This window comes from Peromyscus eremicus, chromosome 23, assembly GCF_949786415.1.
Source record: "Peromyscus eremicus chromosome 23, PerEre_H2_v1, whole genome shotgun sequence".
Lineage (NCBI taxonomy): Eukaryota > Metazoa > Chordata > Mammalia > Rodentia > Cricetidae > Peromyscus > Peromyscus eremicus.
The window spans coordinates 4696606-4715866 of NC_081438.1; the positions used below are offsets into that span (position 1 = coordinate 4696606).

Genomic DNA, 19261 nt, shown 5'->3' on the forward strand with positions numbered 1-19261 from the left:
CCACGCAGCCGCTGGGTGGAGCAGCTCTGCAGGTGGAGAGCCATCACCATGCTGGTGCTCCAACGCCTCTTACTGTACTACTGTCCCCAAAGTACAAGACGATATTGGCAACTGGGATGTGCCAACGGGGAAGCTAAAGCTGGTCCTCTCAGTGCAAAGAGGAGACAGCTTAATGGATTAATTTTTTAGACAGGGTCTCACTGTGTAGCCCTGCGGGCCTGGAAATTGCCTTGTAGACTAGACTGGCCTTGAACACAGAGAGATTCACATACCCTTGCCTCAAGGGTGCTGTGGTTAAAGGTATGGGCCACCCTGCTGGGTGAAAATTCTTCATCTTATTGTATGAATGTATGTGTAGGAAAAGCACAGTGCATTTATGGGGTTCATACTGTACTTAGCTTCAGGCTTTCACAGGTTTCCTGGGACCTATACCCCATGAAAAAAGGAGGGTATCTTATTTTAGCACCTGGGCGAGTGCCGCGGCCTGGGGTTGGCCCGGGGGGCCTCCGGTTCAGCAAGCACACTGCTTCCCACTTCTCCTCCTCGATAACAGTTCTTATCTTCATTGCACAGTAGCTGTGATATAACTGCAGAACAGGAGGTTGCGTAACTGTCTGCTTGTGGCCGTTAACCCTCGGTCTCACTCACATCCCTTCCTTTCCTCAGCAGCCTGTGAGGCATTTGCTGGAGACAACAGTTTACCCGAACAGCTGTGGGTCAAGGCAGCTCACCTTTGCCGAGGATGTTCAGCCTTTAGAAAGCTCTTGTTCCCTCAGTCCGCAGCAGTTCACTGCGTCCTGGGAAGAACTTGCCGAGCTATGCCGAGTTGTGCCATGCAGGCAGGCCGGGACATTGACACCACACCAGACTCAGCCACTTGGCTCCGGCGCTCCAGAGGGGAGCTCTGAGAGCACAATAGGAAAGGAGACCGCAGACCCTGCGTGTGTGCTCTGTGTCTTCTCCCATTTCTCCACACGTGTGTCCACAGACGTGCCTGACGGGGCTCACTCACAGTTACTGAGACCTCAGCACACAACCTCAGAGAAGGAAGGGCTTTGTAGCAGCCCAGCTCGGACTGTAATCCTGATGGGACTTAGCTGATCTCCCGTGCTTTCAGTTTTGACCGCAGGCCTGCACTTCCTGTTCTGAACACGAATGCTGGCCCGTGCTTGAAGTCGTCAGCCTCGGTGGACAGTTGTTCTCCCTGACAGCCCTGGCCTCTTTAGGTTTCACTTGAATGGTGTTGAAGATTATGGTTTATGGTGGAAGCCATGAGGCCCAGAGTCTTGTTTGTTTATTGGGCCCATAACTTTATAGAAACAGGAACTCATTGTTTAAAAAATTAGCTAAAACGAAAAAAGAACTTGGGCACTGTGATGGTGTCCTCCTGAAACCCCAGCACCTGGGGGTGGAGGCAGGATGAGGATGAGGAGCTCCAGGCCAGTCTTGGCTGCCTGAGAACCTGCTTCAAACAATAATGAAACCCAACCAACTCACTGGCCATCTCCTTTGTTTCTGGTCCCACGTTCGTGTTTGACCAGTGCTCACATGCACACACACACACCTTGTAGCATCTATTGCTGAAGTGTGTGCGTGGTGTGTTCTGTTTTTTACACTTCGTGAGGTTCACAAGTGCCTGTTCATGCTCTCTATATATGACCAATGTGTGATTTTCATGCTCTCTATATATGACCAGTGTGTGATTTTCATGCTCTCTATAGAAGTCCAGTGTGTGATTTTCATGCTCTCTATATATGACCAGTGTGTGATTTTCATGCTCTCTATAGAGGTCCAGTGTGTGATTTTCATGCTCTCTATATATGACCAGTGTGTGATTTTCATGCTCTCTATAGAGGTCCAGTGTGTGATTTTCATGCTCTCTATATATGACCAGTGTGTGATTTTCATGCTCTCTATATATGACCAGTGTGTGATTTTCATGCTCTCTATGGAGGTCCAGTGTGTGATTTTCGTGCTCTTTATATATGTCCAATATATGAATGCATTGTTTGATTTTCACAGAATGCAGAAGCTCTGGACCCCCGGGGTCGGACATTACTACACCTTGCAGTTTCTTTGGGGCATTTGGAATCTGCTCGAGTGTTGCTGCGACATAAAGCAGATGTGACCAAAGAAAATGGCCAGGGATGGACAGGCAAGTATACATATTACCCAAGCATTCATCTCCATGTTTCTGGCTGCAAATGAATAGTCTCAGTGGTAATTTTCCTCTCTGTCAGCTGGGCATGACGACAACATGAATCCAGGAAGCTTGATTCTCACAGTCTTGAACCCTCGGTAGAGGGTGACTCCTCTCCCAGAAATGGCCTTTCTGGCATCTGTCAGCGATGCCAGTTTTACCCTGGTATGGTAGGGACTGCATTGAGGCCCACAGTGTAGGTGAAATCAAAGATATGAATGCCAGAAGTAGCCTCTTGGTGTTCGCTGTTTGGACACCCTCTTACTATTAGAGACAATAGACTTGTGTGGGCCAAGCAAGGACAGTTGTATGTGCAGGTGAGTCCTACCTGCCGGAGCTAAGTGTAGTCACGGCGGTGTGAGTGCATGAGGGGGTGTGATCAGGCCAGTAAGTGTGCTGTGTTTTCCTTCATGAAGTGATGAGTTAGTTATCAGAAGTCATGGCCATGCCTCATCAACTCCAGCTTCATCCTCTGCCTCTCCGAGGCACATATTGAGCCCCACAGATGGCTCTTCATGCTGGCACAGGAATCTGTCAGAGAACATGAGGATGCTTCGTGATTCAGTTTTGCCCTTGTTTTCTAGTTCTACATGAAGCTGTGAGCACAGGTGATCCCGAGATGGTCTACACAGTCCTGCAACACCGAGACTACCATAACACATCCATGGCCCTCGAAGGTGTACCTGAGCTGCTACACAAAATTCTTGAGGTAACCGTAAGACTGCGCATGCCTTCCTCTGAGCCAGACACTGCCGTTATCGCGGGAGACAGCCCCACGGCCTTGTGTGTCTCCCTTAAGAGTAGTGAATATGCCAGGCGGATCTCTGTGAGTTCGAGGCCAGCCTGGGCCACAGAGTGATTTCCAGGACGGGCTCCAAAGCTACACAGAGAAACCCCGTCTCGGAAAAAAAGAAGAATAGTGAATGTGGTATTTTGTTGCCACATAGAGCCGACAGTTTGCCTAGGCCTGTGTCCCCACAGGGCACCCTGTGCTAAGGTGACCTCACAGAAATAGGGATGGGCACAGCTGCTGTGTGGGCATTGCCAGGGTCTGTGTACTGCATCTCCTCAGCACTCCGTCACTTGTAGCCAGTGGTATGGCTTCAAATCCATTTCCTTCATTCATTGGCAGTCACTGGCTTTGGGGACATCTTGTGAATCGCATTGTGAGAGCGCTGTGGCTCTGGGGTCTTCCTTTAAAAACCAGTGACTAGGCTCCAGGGTAGTTTGGGATGATGGCTGCTATTCTGTAGCTGATCTCTGCTGTCTGGGGACTATCTTGGGAGCACCTGTGATATGCCCTGAGCAGCAACAGACAGAAGGCAGCGGAGAAGACTCCATCTTCGTTGTTCCAGAGTCTCAGCTTAAGCACGGAAGTGACTTAATTAGCTAATTCACTATTAGCTAGTGAAGTCGGTTTCACAGCGATAGTTAAGGACATTCTTGAGTAAAATGGCTGTATGGAGAGGAGGAAGAACTCAACTGTCGGCCATTGTCTGAGCAACCCTTTAGAACAGTTTTATGCAGCTTAAGAGGAAGCTTGTGAAGACACTCCTTTCTCATGTAAGCACAGTAGAACTCCCCATGCAGTGTGAAGTAGTTAGATGCCTGTTTTAAAAATGGATGTCCGGTTAGGTGTGTGCAGAGGTCACATGGCTCCGCTGTGTGTTCATCAGAGCTACTACAAGCGGAACCCAGTCATTTGTGTTTTGTTGGTTTTTGTTTTGTTTTTTCCTGAAGCAATTATCCCATGTAGCTCAGGCTGGTCAGCACAGGTGACTGACTGTCCTCCCACCTCCCCCTCCCAAGGCTGGGATCCCAGGCTGCACCACGCTGGGTTCATGTAGTGCTGGGATGGAGTTCAGGGCGTCTGGCCTGGGAGGCATGTGCTCTGTCCACTGCGCTGTGTACCAGCCTTTCAGTTGTCTGTTTGACAGGAAAGAATTAGGATTGAATGTAGAGACTTTTTTTGAAGACCTGTATTGACCCTTAGAAGTGAACTGGTTTCATTGCTCTGTGTTTGACGCTTCAGGTACAGACAGTCTGTAAATCATTTCCAGTGGCACCAGAAGCTATTGTTGGTAGTTGTATGTTTCAGCAATGTCTTTTAGAACATATATTAGCATTCCTTTCTTACCAGTTACCCTTGGATGTTGTCTTGGCCCAATAATTAAAATCTCGGGCTGCTTTCACTCAGGGTAGATTTCCTTGCCTTCTGCTTTGCAGGGACAAAAGCCAGTGCAGAGCCTTGGAGGGGAAGAGTAGTGGGGGACTGAGGAGACCGTCTGACCTGTACTGTCCCCAGGACAGCGTCTCACTGGGTAGCCCTGGCTGTCCTGGAACTCACTCACCAGCCTGGCCTCGAACTCAGAGACCCTCATATCTCTGTCTCCCGAGTAATGGGATAAACATATGCAACACTATGCCCGACAATCTCTTTTTGGATGATCAGTTGGCTTTCTTAAGTAGCTCTTCAAGAGCCTTCTGTAAGAAATTAATGAGAGGCACACATGCGCACACACACACAGACACACGCACGCACAGTCCTAAAACAAGGATGCTATGGTGGCATAACACTTCAGAAAGCCAAATTCTAAAAGTTTGAGGAAACTGAGACATTGGTTAAGCGAAGGGAACCCACTCCTGAGGATGTGGTGTGGTGTCTGCCTCCCTTGCCGTTCTGTACTGTTGGCCAATCGATGTAAAGGACTTCCCAGCACGTCCAGCCCCTTCCATTCAAGTTCCCCGGAGAAGAGCCGGAACTGAATTCCTTCTCTTGGCGGTGAATAGCCATCAGCCATTCTTAATTCTCTAATACTGGGAGACTGCTGGTCCCACGTCAGGTTTAATCTTGGTTCCATCCTAATGTTCTTCTGTTAACCTTTTCTTTTCTTCTTTTAAGTGGCATTTGCTTATTTGGGGTGAGGGGTGCGTGTATGTGGATGTCAAAGGACTCCCGTGGGAGTTGGCTCTCTCCTTCCACCACCGTGTGGATCCCAGAGAAGGAACTTGGTCACCAGTCTTGGCTGCTGGCACCTTTGCCCACTGAGCCGGCCACCAGGTGCCTCTGGACCTTCTTGGCTGTCTGGAAGTGTTTTCATCAGGACGGAGGAACAGTTCAGACACCAGTGACTGGTTGAGTGTGTTCATGGTTGCTCTCTCTCTCTCCTCCCTTTATTGTTGAAGAAGCCACATTAACCCTGCTGTGCTTGTCTGAGTAATCGTGTCATGGGTCACCTATTCTAAACCTTTGTCTGCCCTTCAGGCCCCGGATTTCTATGTGCAGATGAAATGGGAGTTCACCAGCTGGGGTGAGTGGCTGTGGGCTTGGAATTTATGTGTTTCCAAATTTAAATAGCCTGTTGGTAGGTTTATGTTCCTTGGCAAAAGCTCGTGTGTGTGTGTGTGGGGGGGGGGGGTGTCTGTGTGTGTGTGTCTTAAATCCAGATCTGGTAGATGACCCGAATTCCCATTTAGTTTCCTCTAGTCTGTCTTTTTGAGTGTCTGACTTTGGCACTTCTGACAGACACTTCTGTCTCCCCCTTGCATTGTGTATCCCTGACACCCACTGCTGGGAAATTTGTTTACTGTTTCTCTGATGTGTTGAAATAGGCTCTTTTTTCTATATTTTTTAATGCTGGGAATTCAGCCCCAGGGCCTGATACATACTAAGCATGCACTCTACTAGTGAACTACACCTCTAGCCTTCCTAATTATTGTCTGTCTGTCTGTCTGTGCTGCTGGTATTAAACTTAGTGTATGCAACTGACCTATCACGGGGATAGAACTCCAGCCACTTAATGTTTTTGGGTTTGTTTTTTTTTTGTTTGTTTGTTTGTTTGTTTGTTTGTTTGTTTGTTTTTTAGTTAAAGTGGCCTCACTAGGTTGTCCTGGCTAGCCTCAAACTTGCTGTGTGGCCCAGACTACCTTCAAAATGAACTCCTGCTCAGCCTCTTGAGTACTATGAGTAGAGGCTTGCCCCACCTTGCCCAGCTTCCATTTCTGTTTCTCAGGATGAGTTCCTTTACAAGTGTGAAGGGCGAAGTCCAGTTGTGTTTGACCAGTCATGACCTAACCACTCTGCCCTGTTTGCTAACGTCAGAACCCCGAGTTCCTGGCTCACGCTTTCTGCTGAGCCCTTGTGTTTTACTCAGTAGTACGCCTCTCTCCTCCAGTGCCCTTGGTCTCTAGGATCTGCCCGAATGATGTCTGTCGCATTTGGAAGAGTGGTGCTAAGCTGCGCGTGGACATCACTTTGCTGGGGTTTGAGAACATGAGCTGGATAAGAGGGAGACGAAGTTTCATATTTAAGGGAGGAGGTAAGTGACTCCGTTGTCATAATCCCTGCCCAAGCCAAGTGCCGGGTCACTTTGTTGCTGTCACTGAGACAGGGTCTCACTGTGGTGCCCGGGTTGGCCCGGAACTCTCCTTGTAGACCAGGCTGGCCTCTGCCTCCTGATGCTGGGTTGATGGTGTGCACCACATGTCCAGTAAGTAGCACAGTAACTGTGAACCATCAGCATGTATTTGTATTTTATTCTTTATCTGTTCGAGACTTCATCTTTGTGGTGGTTGGAGTTGTCTGTCACAGGCGAGCTACTCACTTTCCTGAACGTCTGTCGTTCCGTACGCCCTTCAGAACTGGCACGAGTCTCTAGTGAAGGCACAAGTAGCCCTGCTCACCAGAGTGGTGAACAGACCATTCACGTCAGCTCTGTAGCAGTGTTTTCTAAAGGTCATAGGTGAAATGTGTTGAAAAACTAGTTTTAAAATCTCCATTTCGGGAAAGATGCTCTGGGGTCTCCTACAAGTTGTAGAGGGCTGACCAGACAAATACTGTGCTCGGAGAGTGAGCAGCCGGGGGTCTTGGAGGTGAGGTGCTCGATGGCAGTGTGCCCCCTGTCACCCTGAGGTGCTCAGTGGCGGTGTGCCCCCTGTCACCTAGCCTTGTGCTTCCTCCTCACACTGGTGCTCTTGTTAACAGACAACTGGGCAGAGCTGATGGAAGTCAACCACGACGACAGGGTGGTCACCACTGAACACTTCGACCTTTCCCAAGAAATGGAGCGCCTCACCCTGGACCTCATGAAGCCAAAGAGCAGGGAGGTTGAGAGGCGGCTCACAAGCCCAGTCATCAACACCAGCCTCGACACCAAGAATATTGCCTTTGAAAGGTAGGGATTTGGACTCCGGTTCACCATCTGGTCGGGGCCTGCCTGCCCTCATTAACGGCATGTCTGCAGTAACTGAAGTTGTGACTGGATCAGGACTTGTTCTTTTCCAGTACGCTAGTGGGGTTGAGAGTGATCACTGATGTTCACCAAATAAGACTCCTAACTGATGTCCTGTGTGCATCATTTTTGTAGCAGGGTGTCTAAGCCTCATCTTTGTATGCTTCTGTGGACACTGTCTTCTGGGTCCTCTGGATCTTGTTTTTGTTTTGGTAGTTTTGAATGCACAACACTCCTTCATCCCAAAATGTGGATCTTTGAGTTTCCTGAAGCTAGAATTGGCATTGACATTGTACTGACAGTAGGCAGTCAAACTTATACTTACTACGATGTATTATGACTCCCCATCTCCCACCTATGAGGCTCAATGTGTAGAAGAGTCTCAGGGGTGTTCAGTTCTTTCCAGTTCCTATGAGCATAGCTCTCCAGAGGGGTCTTTGCCCTGGTTAATCCCGAGGACACACTGGTCATAGCATCTACCTGTGGGGCATGCTGGGCATGTCCAGGGTACTTGGAGTATGAAGAAGTAGAAACTGTCATGTGTCTCTGCCGTGGGAGTCTGCAGTGTCCCTGGTGTTTGTTGAGGATGTCACATCTGGCTGCCTGCGACTTACTGTAACCTGAGCGAATCTGGGCACCGTTCTGGACCTAGGCATTCTCTCCTCCTATGAATATGCTAACTGATCTCTTTAAAATTGTTTTCTTGTTTCCATTGTACAGTTGGTAAAGAAAACAGAGAGATGTCTCTTTAGTCAAATCTAAAACATAATTACCCTTTTCTGTTTGTTTAAATAAAGCCATGAAAGCAGGGTGTCTGTACCAGGCTAGGGCCTGCAGCCTGTGTTGTGTCTGGGGGCCACTTCTGCTTTGGAAGTAGGAACTAGGTTCTTGAAGACTCCTGGCTAGGGACACTGAGAGTTAGGGACAGACTGTGGGATCTTGCTAGATGTCTCTAGGCTTCAGCATGTGCCTCTACAGGCAGGGAGGCCCTTCAGTGTGAGGCTGTAGACTGGAAGAGGCCATTGTCACTGCCACAGCCTGTCAGCATGGTGAGAGCAGGGCGACTAACAGCAGTGGCTGTGGGCAAGCGGCCCGCCTCACGACAGGCAAGTGAGCTTCAGAGCACAGCCCCCGAGACCTGTGACCCTGAGGTGACCATTGCCTGTTGCTCATGGGGATTGTTGGAGCCATTGTTTGTGATGAAGTGTGGCTTCTCCAGGGTGTGTGGACTGGCTTTCGTCCACTGAGTGCAGACGGGAAACAAGAGTGTCTTCCATTGTACTGAAGACGAAGGTACACTGTGTATTCGTGTGGTCAAGCTGGCTCCCCTGGAGCTGACAGTGGGCTGCAGCGGCTGTGCTACAAGACAGCTGTTGCTTCTGCACTGTTCTGTCTTCATGAGGCTCGGATGTGATTGGGGAACTCAGGCATAAGTAGAGATTTGGGCCACTCCTGAGTGGAGGTTTGCTGATTCAAAGATGTGTGAACGATCGGGATGGTGGCTCTCCTTGTGGTTCTTTGCCACGTTACACCGTTTACTTTTGTCCTTTTCCTGGGTCTGTGCTAGGAAACTGACGCTTACAAATCACTACCCTCCCTGATGAGCTTTGGCAGGCGGTGTGTGCTGGTCGCACTTGGGATTTTACTCTTTTCCTGAAAGATTATGCTGTGCCATATAAAACAAAACAAAACAAAAACCCCTGCCAGTTCAGGGCTGCCTTTAAATTATGTAGTAGTCACCACGTCACAGTGCCTGCTAAGTGGCCTTCAGTGTGTTGGTCTCAGGTGGACAGGCAGGAAGAAGCTGGCTGCTGTCATCTTCAGACGCCCATGCACGCCGAGCTAACAGAGGCACAAGGAGGCTTAGCAGCTGGGTTTAAAATACAAGACACTGACACTGAGCGTTCTAACTCAACTGCTGTCAGTGGAGAACTGCCGAGGGCGAGGGGCAGCAGAAGCCAGGGTTGTGCGAGAGCAAGTGTGGACAGTGAGGAGCGTGGAGGGCCCACCGCACACTAATGCAGCAGGGCAGGAAGCGGCATCGGCAGCCCCAGGCTGTGTGTCTGGAAACAGCAGTTTCCCAGCTGAAAACGTCGATGTCTGCAAAAATAAGGAATGAGTTAGTTAACTCGAAGGATATCTTGACTTTTGTTACTGGTGACGGACAGCAAGAGCTGTGCTTTAGTCAGTCGGGCGTAGTTGCGAGTCCCTGGCCTTGTTTGTGCAGTGGAAGCTAGAGTGGCCGGCATTGCCCCTGTCCCTGCAGGACTCCGTCTCTGGCTGTGTGGATCTTGATGCACTGATTGTAGACACCCAAGAGGAAAACTAACATCCATGGGTCTTCGTTTTATGATGGGTTAAAACAGACAAATAAAACTCACTGTGTCCCTGATTTGATTGACCAAATTCCATTGGACAGGGAACCAAAAACATCAAATTGAAAAGCTTCATTTTGCTTTTGTGACTTGGCTTACCTGCCAGCGTTCTGAGCTTCCTGTGTCCACTTCACTCAGTCAGACAGAGTAAAGGGTAGACTTCTGAGCGCTCCACACAGTGCCAGGCCAAGCTAGGATGTGATGTCCTAGCAAAGGGCTGGACGACTCCTGCGGTGTACCTCCTGGGGCAAGGTGTTCTGAAAACGATTCACACCCAGGAGTGGCAGGAAGCTCTTGCCCGTAATTCTAGCACTTTGGAGGTGGAGGCAAGAGGCTCTCTGGTTTGGGACCATCCTGGCCCACATAGCAACATCCTGTCTTTAAAACAGCACACATAAAAGAAAAAGAATCAGAATCTAGAGGCTGTTCTTGGATCCTGAATACATTTTCCCCCAGAAGTGTGTAGCCTTAGGTGACTGGGTTTCTAAGCACACAGCCCATGCTACTGCTGCAGCTACACCCTGGGGCACCTCAGAGGTCGCTGCCCCCCACCTGGGAGTCAGTGGCTGGGCTGGACAGTCACTTTTCATGTCCTTCCCCTCTACTCTACCTGACCTGATGTACACGTGACTCTCCAGTCATTGTGAAAGCTTTAATGGCCTTTCCTACTCCATCTGCCTTTCCCCAAGAGGTGGGGAGCTCTGGGCTTCACTTCTGAGAATTCCTGTATGGAGATGGAGGCTCTTACGCCTCTGCCTGCAGTAGACGACCCAGATAAATGCTCTGACCCAGATTCCTCCTTGGAGCAAGCGAGACCTTGGACACTGGTCATCTCCACTTCTTTGGGATAGCTGTCCCACAGATGTCACGACCTTTGTCCCCTGTGCTGGCAGTTCCTGTTTAGAAGCCAGAAGTGGAGGCTTCCTTTGCTGGAGTGAGGCAGATTGATTGATAACTATGGGGGGCGGGGGGCCGCGGGGGGGGGGGGGTTAAGCCATCTGTCATTGGTGGCATCCTTTTGTGGACAATGGGACCATGATTTCCAAGTGTCCTTGACTGACTTAAGCTGGGGGACTGTAAAGGCTGTGGGGTAAACTCAGAATGGCATACTGTACATGTGGAAATTTGTGGTGTTCACTCTTTATCAGAACTAAATCCGGATTCTGGGGCTGGAGGACAGATAAAGCAGAAGTTGTTAATGGTTACGAAGCCAAGGTAAAAGGAAACTCTTACAATAAGATTTCATATAGCTTTTTGCTTCTATGCAAATGAGGAATCTGTTCTGATTGTTCTCATGCATCTGTATGAGAAGATCCCTGGGGAATAATCCAATGTGTCTCCTACTTGATGGTTTTTTTGTTTTTTTGTTTTTCGAGGCAGGGTTTCTCTGTGTAGCTTTACGCCTTTCTTGGAACTCACTCTGTAGCCCAGGCTGGCCTCGAACTCACAGAGATCTGCCTGTCTCTGCCTCCCGAGTGCTGGAATCAAAGGTGTGCGCCACCACCGCCCAGCTTGATGTTTTATCTTAACTGATTTTCAGAAAATGGGATAGCATTCCCTGAACAGGTCTACAGCTTTCCTAAAGAAAAGTGATTGTTGATTCTGTTTTTTACATTAAATTTAACCAGTCTGTCTTTTCTAAAGATGATACCATTTAGTAAGGAGCTTCTGTGAATCTTTGTTACTTAGATTTTAGTTGATTTCTAGAGCTGATGCATCCCAGCCCACTTACATGGCATCTACGAACTGACAGGGATGTCTGTCATGTCATCTGGCGTTTTATCAGCTGACAAGCTTTTTGCTGGACTTTCCTTAGTGTACGGCGGGGGCGGGGGTGGGGATGGAGGGAGCCAGGTGCTGTAGGGTCCTCTGCTGGCCTCTGGGTGAGCAGATCAGCTCCATCATGCTCAGATGCTGCATTTAGAAACAGCTGCTGTGCTCCAGACTGTTGGACAGCTGCCAGCACACAGCACACCCGCCCCGCAGACAGCACAACGGCACGGCTCCCTGGCCGGCCGGCAGGAGAAAAGGTGTGTTGCTCCCTGTCTCCCAGGTCTAGAGAACCTGGCTTCGGCTAAGGCAGTACTGTGAAAGAGCACCACGGATCACAGGAGGCAGGGTTAGGAGCAAGAGGAGCCCAGTGCAAACCCTCTGTCTGTGCAGGATAGATACCTGCTGAGCCCTTTAGCAATAAGAAGGGCACATGAGAAGGGCAGGTAGCTGCTGCTGCGTCCCCCGGGTTCCCAGGGGTTGGGGAGTCTGGGGGTTGGTGACCGGTCTCACTTTTAGTTGGCTGGATTTGCTTGATTTTGCTTCAGCATTCTTGGACTTGCTGTGCTTGAGCTGGCTTTGATTCCTGTATCACTGTTCTCTTTTGCACACACATCTCAAGGTTTACACGGTCAACAATGTGAGTGTGATAACCAAAATCCGCACAGAACACCTGACAGAGGAGGAAAAGAAGAGGTACAAAGGTAATCAGCACCCCCCTGCCTCCTTCCCCCCCCCCCGCCCCTGCCTCCCCCCCCCCCCCCCCCCCCCGCCTCCTTCCCTCTGACTGACTGGGGGAGAGCAGCGGTTCTCAACCTTCCTAATGCTGCAACGCCTTAACACGCTTCCTCGTGCTGTGCTGACCCCACCCATGGAACTATTTTTGTTGCTACTTATAACTGTCATTTTGCTACTGTTATGAATTATAATGTAAATATCTGAGTTTTCCAATGGTCTTAGGCGACCCCTGTGAAAAGATCATTTGACCCCTTAAAGGGTTAGTGACCCACACACAAGTTGAGAACCACTGGTCTAGACAGCTCTGTTTAGTTTGGGGTAAATGTACTTGGACATACAGATCCTAACTTTTCTTCATAAAAATTTCCTTAGTTTGACTTTTTCTTGGAGTTTTTCATGGTTGGTTTCAGTTGTAATTAAAGCCATTCATGAGGGCGTGTCTGTGTGTTACTACAAATAACTGTTGGATTTAGCAGCAGCAGCAACAAAAATGGAGCGTGAGAAGGTACTGGAACAACTCGGGCTCCTGGCCGAGTCACCATGGGTATGCGGTTGTTACATCCTGGCTTTGCCGGCTCCGTGGCCTTGTGCAGCTGTCCTGCAGGAGGCTCATTCTCCTGTGTAGTAACGTGGAGGTGCTGCTAGACCACTGTTAGTCACTGAGCACGTGCAGGAGTGACTTGGCCACCAGCCGTGCTCCTGGTGGGCAGGCTAGTGCCAGAGCATAGCCCTGAGTGGCCAGGGTGGCAGAGATCCACGCCCAGCTCTCCTCTAAACCAGGTGCTAAAACTACTCTGCTTGAATTCTTTTTTTTCACTTTCCTAATTGATCTGTGTTAATCACATATAACAATGGTTTCTATGGTGCTGCTGCTTTGATTTTTTTTTTTTTTAAGATTTATTTATTATGTATACAGCGTTCTGTCTGCATGCCTACAGGCCAGAAGAGAGCACCATATCTCATTACAGATGGTTGTGAGCCACCACGTGGGTGCTAGGAATTGAACTCAGGACCTCTGGAAGAGCAGCCAGTGCTCTTAACTGCTGAGCCATCTCTCCAGTCCTTTGGATTCTTATAATGGTCCCAAGTTAAAGCTCCTAATGGAAGGATGCTCTAAGGATAAACTCACCCTGTGGGTGGTTTTTATCTCCGTGCCTGCAAATGGAATCGTTACTGTAGGGAGCTTGGCTCAGGACCCGGAAAATGCTGCGAGGGCCTTGATTCTGTTTATCTTCCTTCCTCTCTAGAGGACCGGAATCCACTGGAGTCTCTGCTGGGAACTGTGGAACATCAGTTTGGTGCTCAAGGGGTGAGTTGAAGACAAGGCTTCTCCTGTTTGTGATGGCGACCGCTGGGTCCTGAGTAGGTCACTTGACTTAGAAAGTAACATCAGTTCCCAAAGTGTACTACAGATACTCTTGGGGGAGAGAAGTAGATGAATGGGACTTTGAAACATCAAGATTTTGGAGGAAGGGTAGGTCCTAGAATCGGGCTCTCGTCTGTGATGAACACAGGCCTTCTCTGAGCGTGGTGCTTGAGACAGGCTCCGGGCTTTACGCTGCTCAGCAAGCATTTTCTTGACCCCCACCGCACATTTGGTCAGTGGGTGCCATTGAGGGTCAGAAAAATGCAGCTTCCAGATCCCACACTGGCTGCTGTGGTTGTCTTCTCTACCCAGCACATAAAGATGGGAAGAGGGTGTGGACCAAACCCGGGCTGTCATGTTAGACTTGCTTGTTCCTGCAGTAACCGGACTCTAGTGAAGCCACTTGTGGGGCTGCACTTTAGTCGGGCAGCTGTGACTCCCCTGAGTTCTGGCTCAGCAGGACCTCACTACGGAGTGTGCCACCGTGAACAACCCCACGGCCATCACACCCGACGAGTACTTTGACGAAGACTTTGATCTGAAAGACAGGGACATTGGAAGGCCAAAGGAGCTGACGATCCGAACACAGAAGTGAGTAGAGGACGAGGTTTCCGTTGGGTTTGGCCACTCCTTGCCCTTCCCTTTAAAGGGATTGTTGAAGTTATTTAACCTGACAAAATCTAACAGTAACGGCTCTCCGCTTAGCCTTTGTCTAGAGAACTGAGAGAGAAGAGCACCTTTGTCCTGTAGCGCTCTATGTTATTCATTGCCAGTAAACCTCAGCTGATCAAATGAAATTCTGTCAGCGTTCAGGGGAGCTGAGTTCCTCAGGGTTCCAGTCCCTCACAAGTCCTCAGTTCAGGGGTAATGAGGGAGGTGTGAGGTTCCAGAGGGTGGTGTGTCTAGGCTGCTGAGTAGTAGTGCCTGCCTCTCCCACCCGGGGAGCTGGCTTCAGCCCTCCTCTGTCAAACCGTACAGGTTTAAAGCTACACTGTGGATGTGCGAAGAGTTCCCGCTCTCCCTCGTGGAACAGGTCATTCCTATCATTGACCTCATGGCTCGAACCAGCGCTCATTTTGCAAGATTGAGAGATTTCATCAAATTGGACTTTCCTCCTGGATTCCCTGTCAAAATAGGTATGGTTAAATAGAATTGAGGGGTACCTGCAGGTTTGCCTGTTTGTGAGGGGGACCAGTGCACGTCAGGGAAATGGAGCATATTAGAGAAATTAGTAGCAGGCGGTGGTGGCGCACACCATTAATCCCAGCACTTAGAGACAGAGGCAGGTGGAGCTCTGTGAGTTCTAGGCCAGCCAGGGTTACATAGAGAGACGCTGTCTCAAAACACAAAACCAAAAAGAACATGTAGCTAGAGTTTTCCTGCCTGGCCCACAGTCAGGACAAATCTCTCTCACCTGCCAGTCCCACAGCCTCTCAGACCCAACCAAGTAAACACAGAGACTTATATTGCTTACAAACTGTATGGCCGTGGCAGGCTTCTTGCTAACTGTTCTTACAGCTTAAATTAATCCATTTCTATAAATCTATACCTTGCCACATGGCTCGTGGCTTACCGGCATCTTCTCATGCTGTTTCTCATCATGGCGGCTGGCAGTGTCTCTCTGACTCAGCCTTCTACTTCCCAGCTTTATTCTCCTCCTTGTCCCACCTATACTTCCTGCCTAGCCAATGGCCAATCAGTGATTTATTTATTGACCAATCAGAGCAACACATTTGCCATACAGAACATCCCACAGCAAGAACAAGAATGGAGAGGCCAGGATTACTATCTGAATTGACTGGATTTTAAGACTTGGCATGATGCTTGATTCCTTTTTGCTATCAAAATGAAAAGTTTTCCAGCCAGTAGGTCTGTGTATAGATGGTACTAACGGGTGTGAGAAGGGCCAGGAGTGGTGGCGTATGCCTTTGACCCAGTACCCAAATAAAGAGTATGAATCTTGTTTTGATGTCATACCTTTAATGTAAGCAAACTTCAAATTGGATAATTTTATTTTGAACTTTTTGGATTTTTTTTTAACATTTTGTTAATACTTCAATAATTGTGTGTGTGTGTGTGTGTGTGTGTAGTGCTGCCCTAAGCCTGACGGAAACCTGCTGATAGAGTGTGCTTTGTATAGTGCTAGCCAATGATTGTTGTTTTCGGTGAAGTCTCCTGATAGAAGCTTTTACTTTGTCAGAAATCCCCTTGTTTCACGTTTTGAACGCACGGATTACATTTGGAAATGTTAATGGCTGTAGCACTGCTGAAGAGAGTCAGAATGTGGAGGGGATCCAGGCCGACACAGGTAAACTGAAGAACTGCGTTTGTGACTTGAGAATCCTATGTCATTAGACTGAACATTTGATGTCACATTTGATGTCTGTAGACTAAACATTTGATGTCCATAGACTAGACCCTGGATGTCAGTAGACTAAACATTGGATGTCAGTAGACTAGACACTGGATGTCAGTAGACTGGACACTGGATGTCAGTAGACTAGACACTGGATGTCAGTAGACTAGACACTGGATGTCAGTAGACTAGACACTGGAGGTCATAGACTAGACACTGGATGTCAGTAGACTAGACACTGGATGCCAGTAGACTAGACACTGGATGTCAGTAGACTAGACACTGGATGCCAGTAGACTAGACACTGGATGCCAGTAGACTAGACACTGGATGTCAGTAGACTAGACACTGGATGTCATAGACTAGACACTGGATGTCAGTAGACTAGACACTGGATGTCAGTAGACTAGACACTGGATATCATAGACTAGACATTGGATGTCATAGACTAGACATTTGAAATGTAGCAGGTCTGTGATGCAGAAGAGGAAAGTTCAGATGCAATGGAACAACCTATGGCATTGGGTCAATTGTGTCACTGTGACAAGGACTTGGAAGAACCGGAGGAGGAAAGGTGCATTTGGCCGCTGTTCCAGGTCGCTCAGTTGGCTCCATTAGGGAGGAGAATCTTCGGACCTTACAGTCCACCGAGTTCCCTTCCTTAGGATCATGCGTTAGTTTCCACAGGAAAGATCAAGGACAATGACACCATACTCTGGTGAATTTTACTGTCACAGTTACTCTCTTAAAGTCTTCCAATAGCAATTTGATTATTACCACTTTCATCTTTCACGTTTTATTATTTGCCGCACTGCACCTCACGTGCCAGGCCAGCGCTGCACTGCTCAGCCGCATCCCGGCTCCTGGGTGGTCCCAGTTTCATGCTTTTTCACCTGAGATGTCTTTAAGCTGAGCACGTGACTCAGGCCTGTAACCCAGCCCTTGGAGGCTGAGGCAGGAGGGTTGGAGTCCAGGAGTTTGAGGTCAGCATGAGTATTACAGTGAGATCCCCATGTCAGGAAAGGACAGTCAAGGAAACAACACCCCCCCCCGACACACATAGTTGAAAACACACCATAGTCTGAGGCCGAAAGATTATGAGTTTGGAGCCAACCTGGGCTGTGTTTTGAGTTTGAGGCCAGCTTGAACTACATAGACCCTGTCTCAAAAAAAAAAAAAAAAAAAAAAAAACCCTGAAAGAAAACAATTGTCTGAATTGACTAATGAGCGAAGACACTGGACAGACAGTTGCCTTTGTATTTCAGCTTCTGAGGTCACAAGCTTTGAGGTTGATCAGTCTGTGTTTGAAATTCCCGAGTCCTATCATGTTCAAGACAACGGCAGAAACGTGCACCTCCAGGATGAGGACTATGAAATAATGCAGTTTGCCATCCAGCAGAGCCTGTTGGAGTCCAGCAGGAGCCAGGTACCTGTCAGCACGGAAGTTTCTAGCTCAGACTTGCTCTAAGTAACAAGGTTGGCATGGCATGGTGACGGTGTTTGTCAGGTCATTTCACAAAAGCTCGCTACCAAAGAGACTCCGCTACCTCTCGCCGTCACCGCTGGCATCGTTCATAAGCTGTCCTCACACAGACTTCCTTTAACTGGTCACCGGGGTAGCCTTGGGTATTTTTCAAGGTGTGCTTCACAATCTTCTAGTACTGAAGTATCACGTTTACGTCGGTTGTCTCAGTTAAGGTAGTGATGTGGCCCTTCACCCCGGTTCCCCAAAGAAGACGATCACTGTGTAACGGCTGCTCAGTCAGGGTGTGGTAAATGAGCCCACTCTTGACAGTTGAGTCTCCTCCGTCAACTCTTTCTGTCCAGTCAGAACTAAGAAAAGAGCACATGGGGGGGGGGGGGGCGTGTCCCTCCCTCCTGCGGCTTCTAGCGATCTTCCGCTATTCCGGGAGGCTTGCTCTTCCACCCTCTGGGGTGTCTGTGCTGTCCACAGCGCCTAGCTTGAGCAGAGGTCCCGCTGGGCACATAGCCAGCCCCCAGCCTGCTGAGGACAACGGAGTGTCAGCACTGTCTTTGTCCCTTCCTTTCCCTATGACAGGGCTCCTGCGGTCCACAGTGTTCTTGTGCCCCGGGTTGTGCTGTCCAGTTACTGGTTTCTTCTCTCATCCCATTGTCCATTCACAGGAATTTGCAGAGCATGCTGGGAATTCTTGGGTGAACTAGCTCCTGCTCTGCTGGAGCCTCTGAGCTGTGAGCATAGTGTCCATGAGCCTGTCACTGCTCACAGAGCTTTCTGGGGCTTGAGCAATTCTAGTCCCGCACGTCTTTACACCCCATTGCCATCACAGACCCATTCCCAATTCATTTGTTGTGGTTTTTTTTCATTCATTTTTTAATGTGCATGGATGTTTTTCCAGCATGTATGTCTGTGTCTGGTGCCCGAGAAGGCCAGAAGAGTGTTGGATCCCCTGGAACTGGAGTTTTAGATGGTTGTGAGCTGCCACGTGGGTGCTGGGAACCAAACCTGGGTCCTGGAAGAACTGAACCATCTCTCCAACCCTCTTTTTTTGGGGGGTGGGGTGGGATAGGGTTGGTTTTATTTACTTTTTTGACAACTGGGCAGGCTGCTTTTGGGAAGCTCCCTGTATTCCAGCCCCTAGACAGAACTGTCAGCACTTCCTGTCCCTGTGCGGACGAGCTTCGCCGTGCTCTCCCAACAGCTGTGAAACCTTGGTAACTACAATAGCTAGAGTCCAGGGCCACAAAGACCGAACTGTGTCTTCTGTTTGTCTCTAAAGCATGCCCTGCCTTGGCTGTTTGAATGTTGCCCCAGGTTAGTGGTTCTAGGCTGGAACTAGGTGAAGCCTGAGAAGGTGGTGGCCCTGAATCCAGGGTGACGGCTGATGCCGTTCCATACGGTAGAAAAGTATACAACCTGGCAGTCACCATCAGTGACAGGTTATAAATACTGTACATTTCGTCCTCACTGTATTCATTTCCTGGTCATCTTGGCAACTATTCCTTCTGTGAGGTATTTATACACGTCTTTGGTTTTGCCAGGAACTTTCGGGACCAGCTTCAAATGGAGGGATCAGCCCCACCCACAGCTACGAAGCCCAGTATGAGAGGTAAGGGATGGGACTTTTCAGGATGTGGCTTTTGTCAGACCTAGGTGGGCACAGGCACCCGGTACAGAGTCAGCTCTGCCGTTCCTCTTCTGTGCTTCCTCACTGAACCTGCTCTGAAGTGAGTGCGTTTCTGGAG

At 49.1% G+C, this 19261-nt stretch overlaps 1 protein-coding gene across 4 annotated transcripts in view; it reads left to right on the plus strand.

Annotated features, from left to right (window-relative positions):
* Ankrd13a (ankyrin repeat domain 13A) overlaps window positions 1-19261 on the plus strand; it is a 32619-nt gene that overhangs the window by 11734 nt on the left and 1624 nt on the right. For 2 of the 4 annotated variants that reach the window (XM_059248852.1, XM_059248854.1), the window contains exons 2-14: window positions 2023-2155; window positions 2785-2909; window positions 5466-5511; window positions 6376-6519; window positions 7185-7374; window positions 10955-11021; window positions 12199-12280; window positions 13562-13623; window positions 14138-14271; window positions 14659-14816; window positions 15881-15988; window positions 17302-17462; window positions 19058-19125. In XM_059248852.1, the coding sequence (XP_059104835.1) occupies window positions 2023-2155; window positions 2785-2909; window positions 5466-5511; window positions 6376-6519; window positions 7185-7374; window positions 10955-11021; window positions 12199-12280; window positions 13562-13623; window positions 14138-14271; window positions 14659-14816; window positions 15881-15988; window positions 17302-17462; window positions 19058-19125 (1478 nt within the window). The remainder of the gene's footprint in view (window positions 1-2022; window positions 2156-2784; window positions 2910-5465; window positions 5512-6375; window positions 6520-7184; window positions 7375-10954; window positions 11022-12198; window positions 12281-13561; window positions 13624-14137; window positions 14272-14658; window positions 14817-15880; window positions 15989-17301; window positions 17463-19057; window positions 19126-19261) is intronic. The other 2 variants (XM_059248853.1, XM_059248856.1) reach the window with 1 other exon arrangement.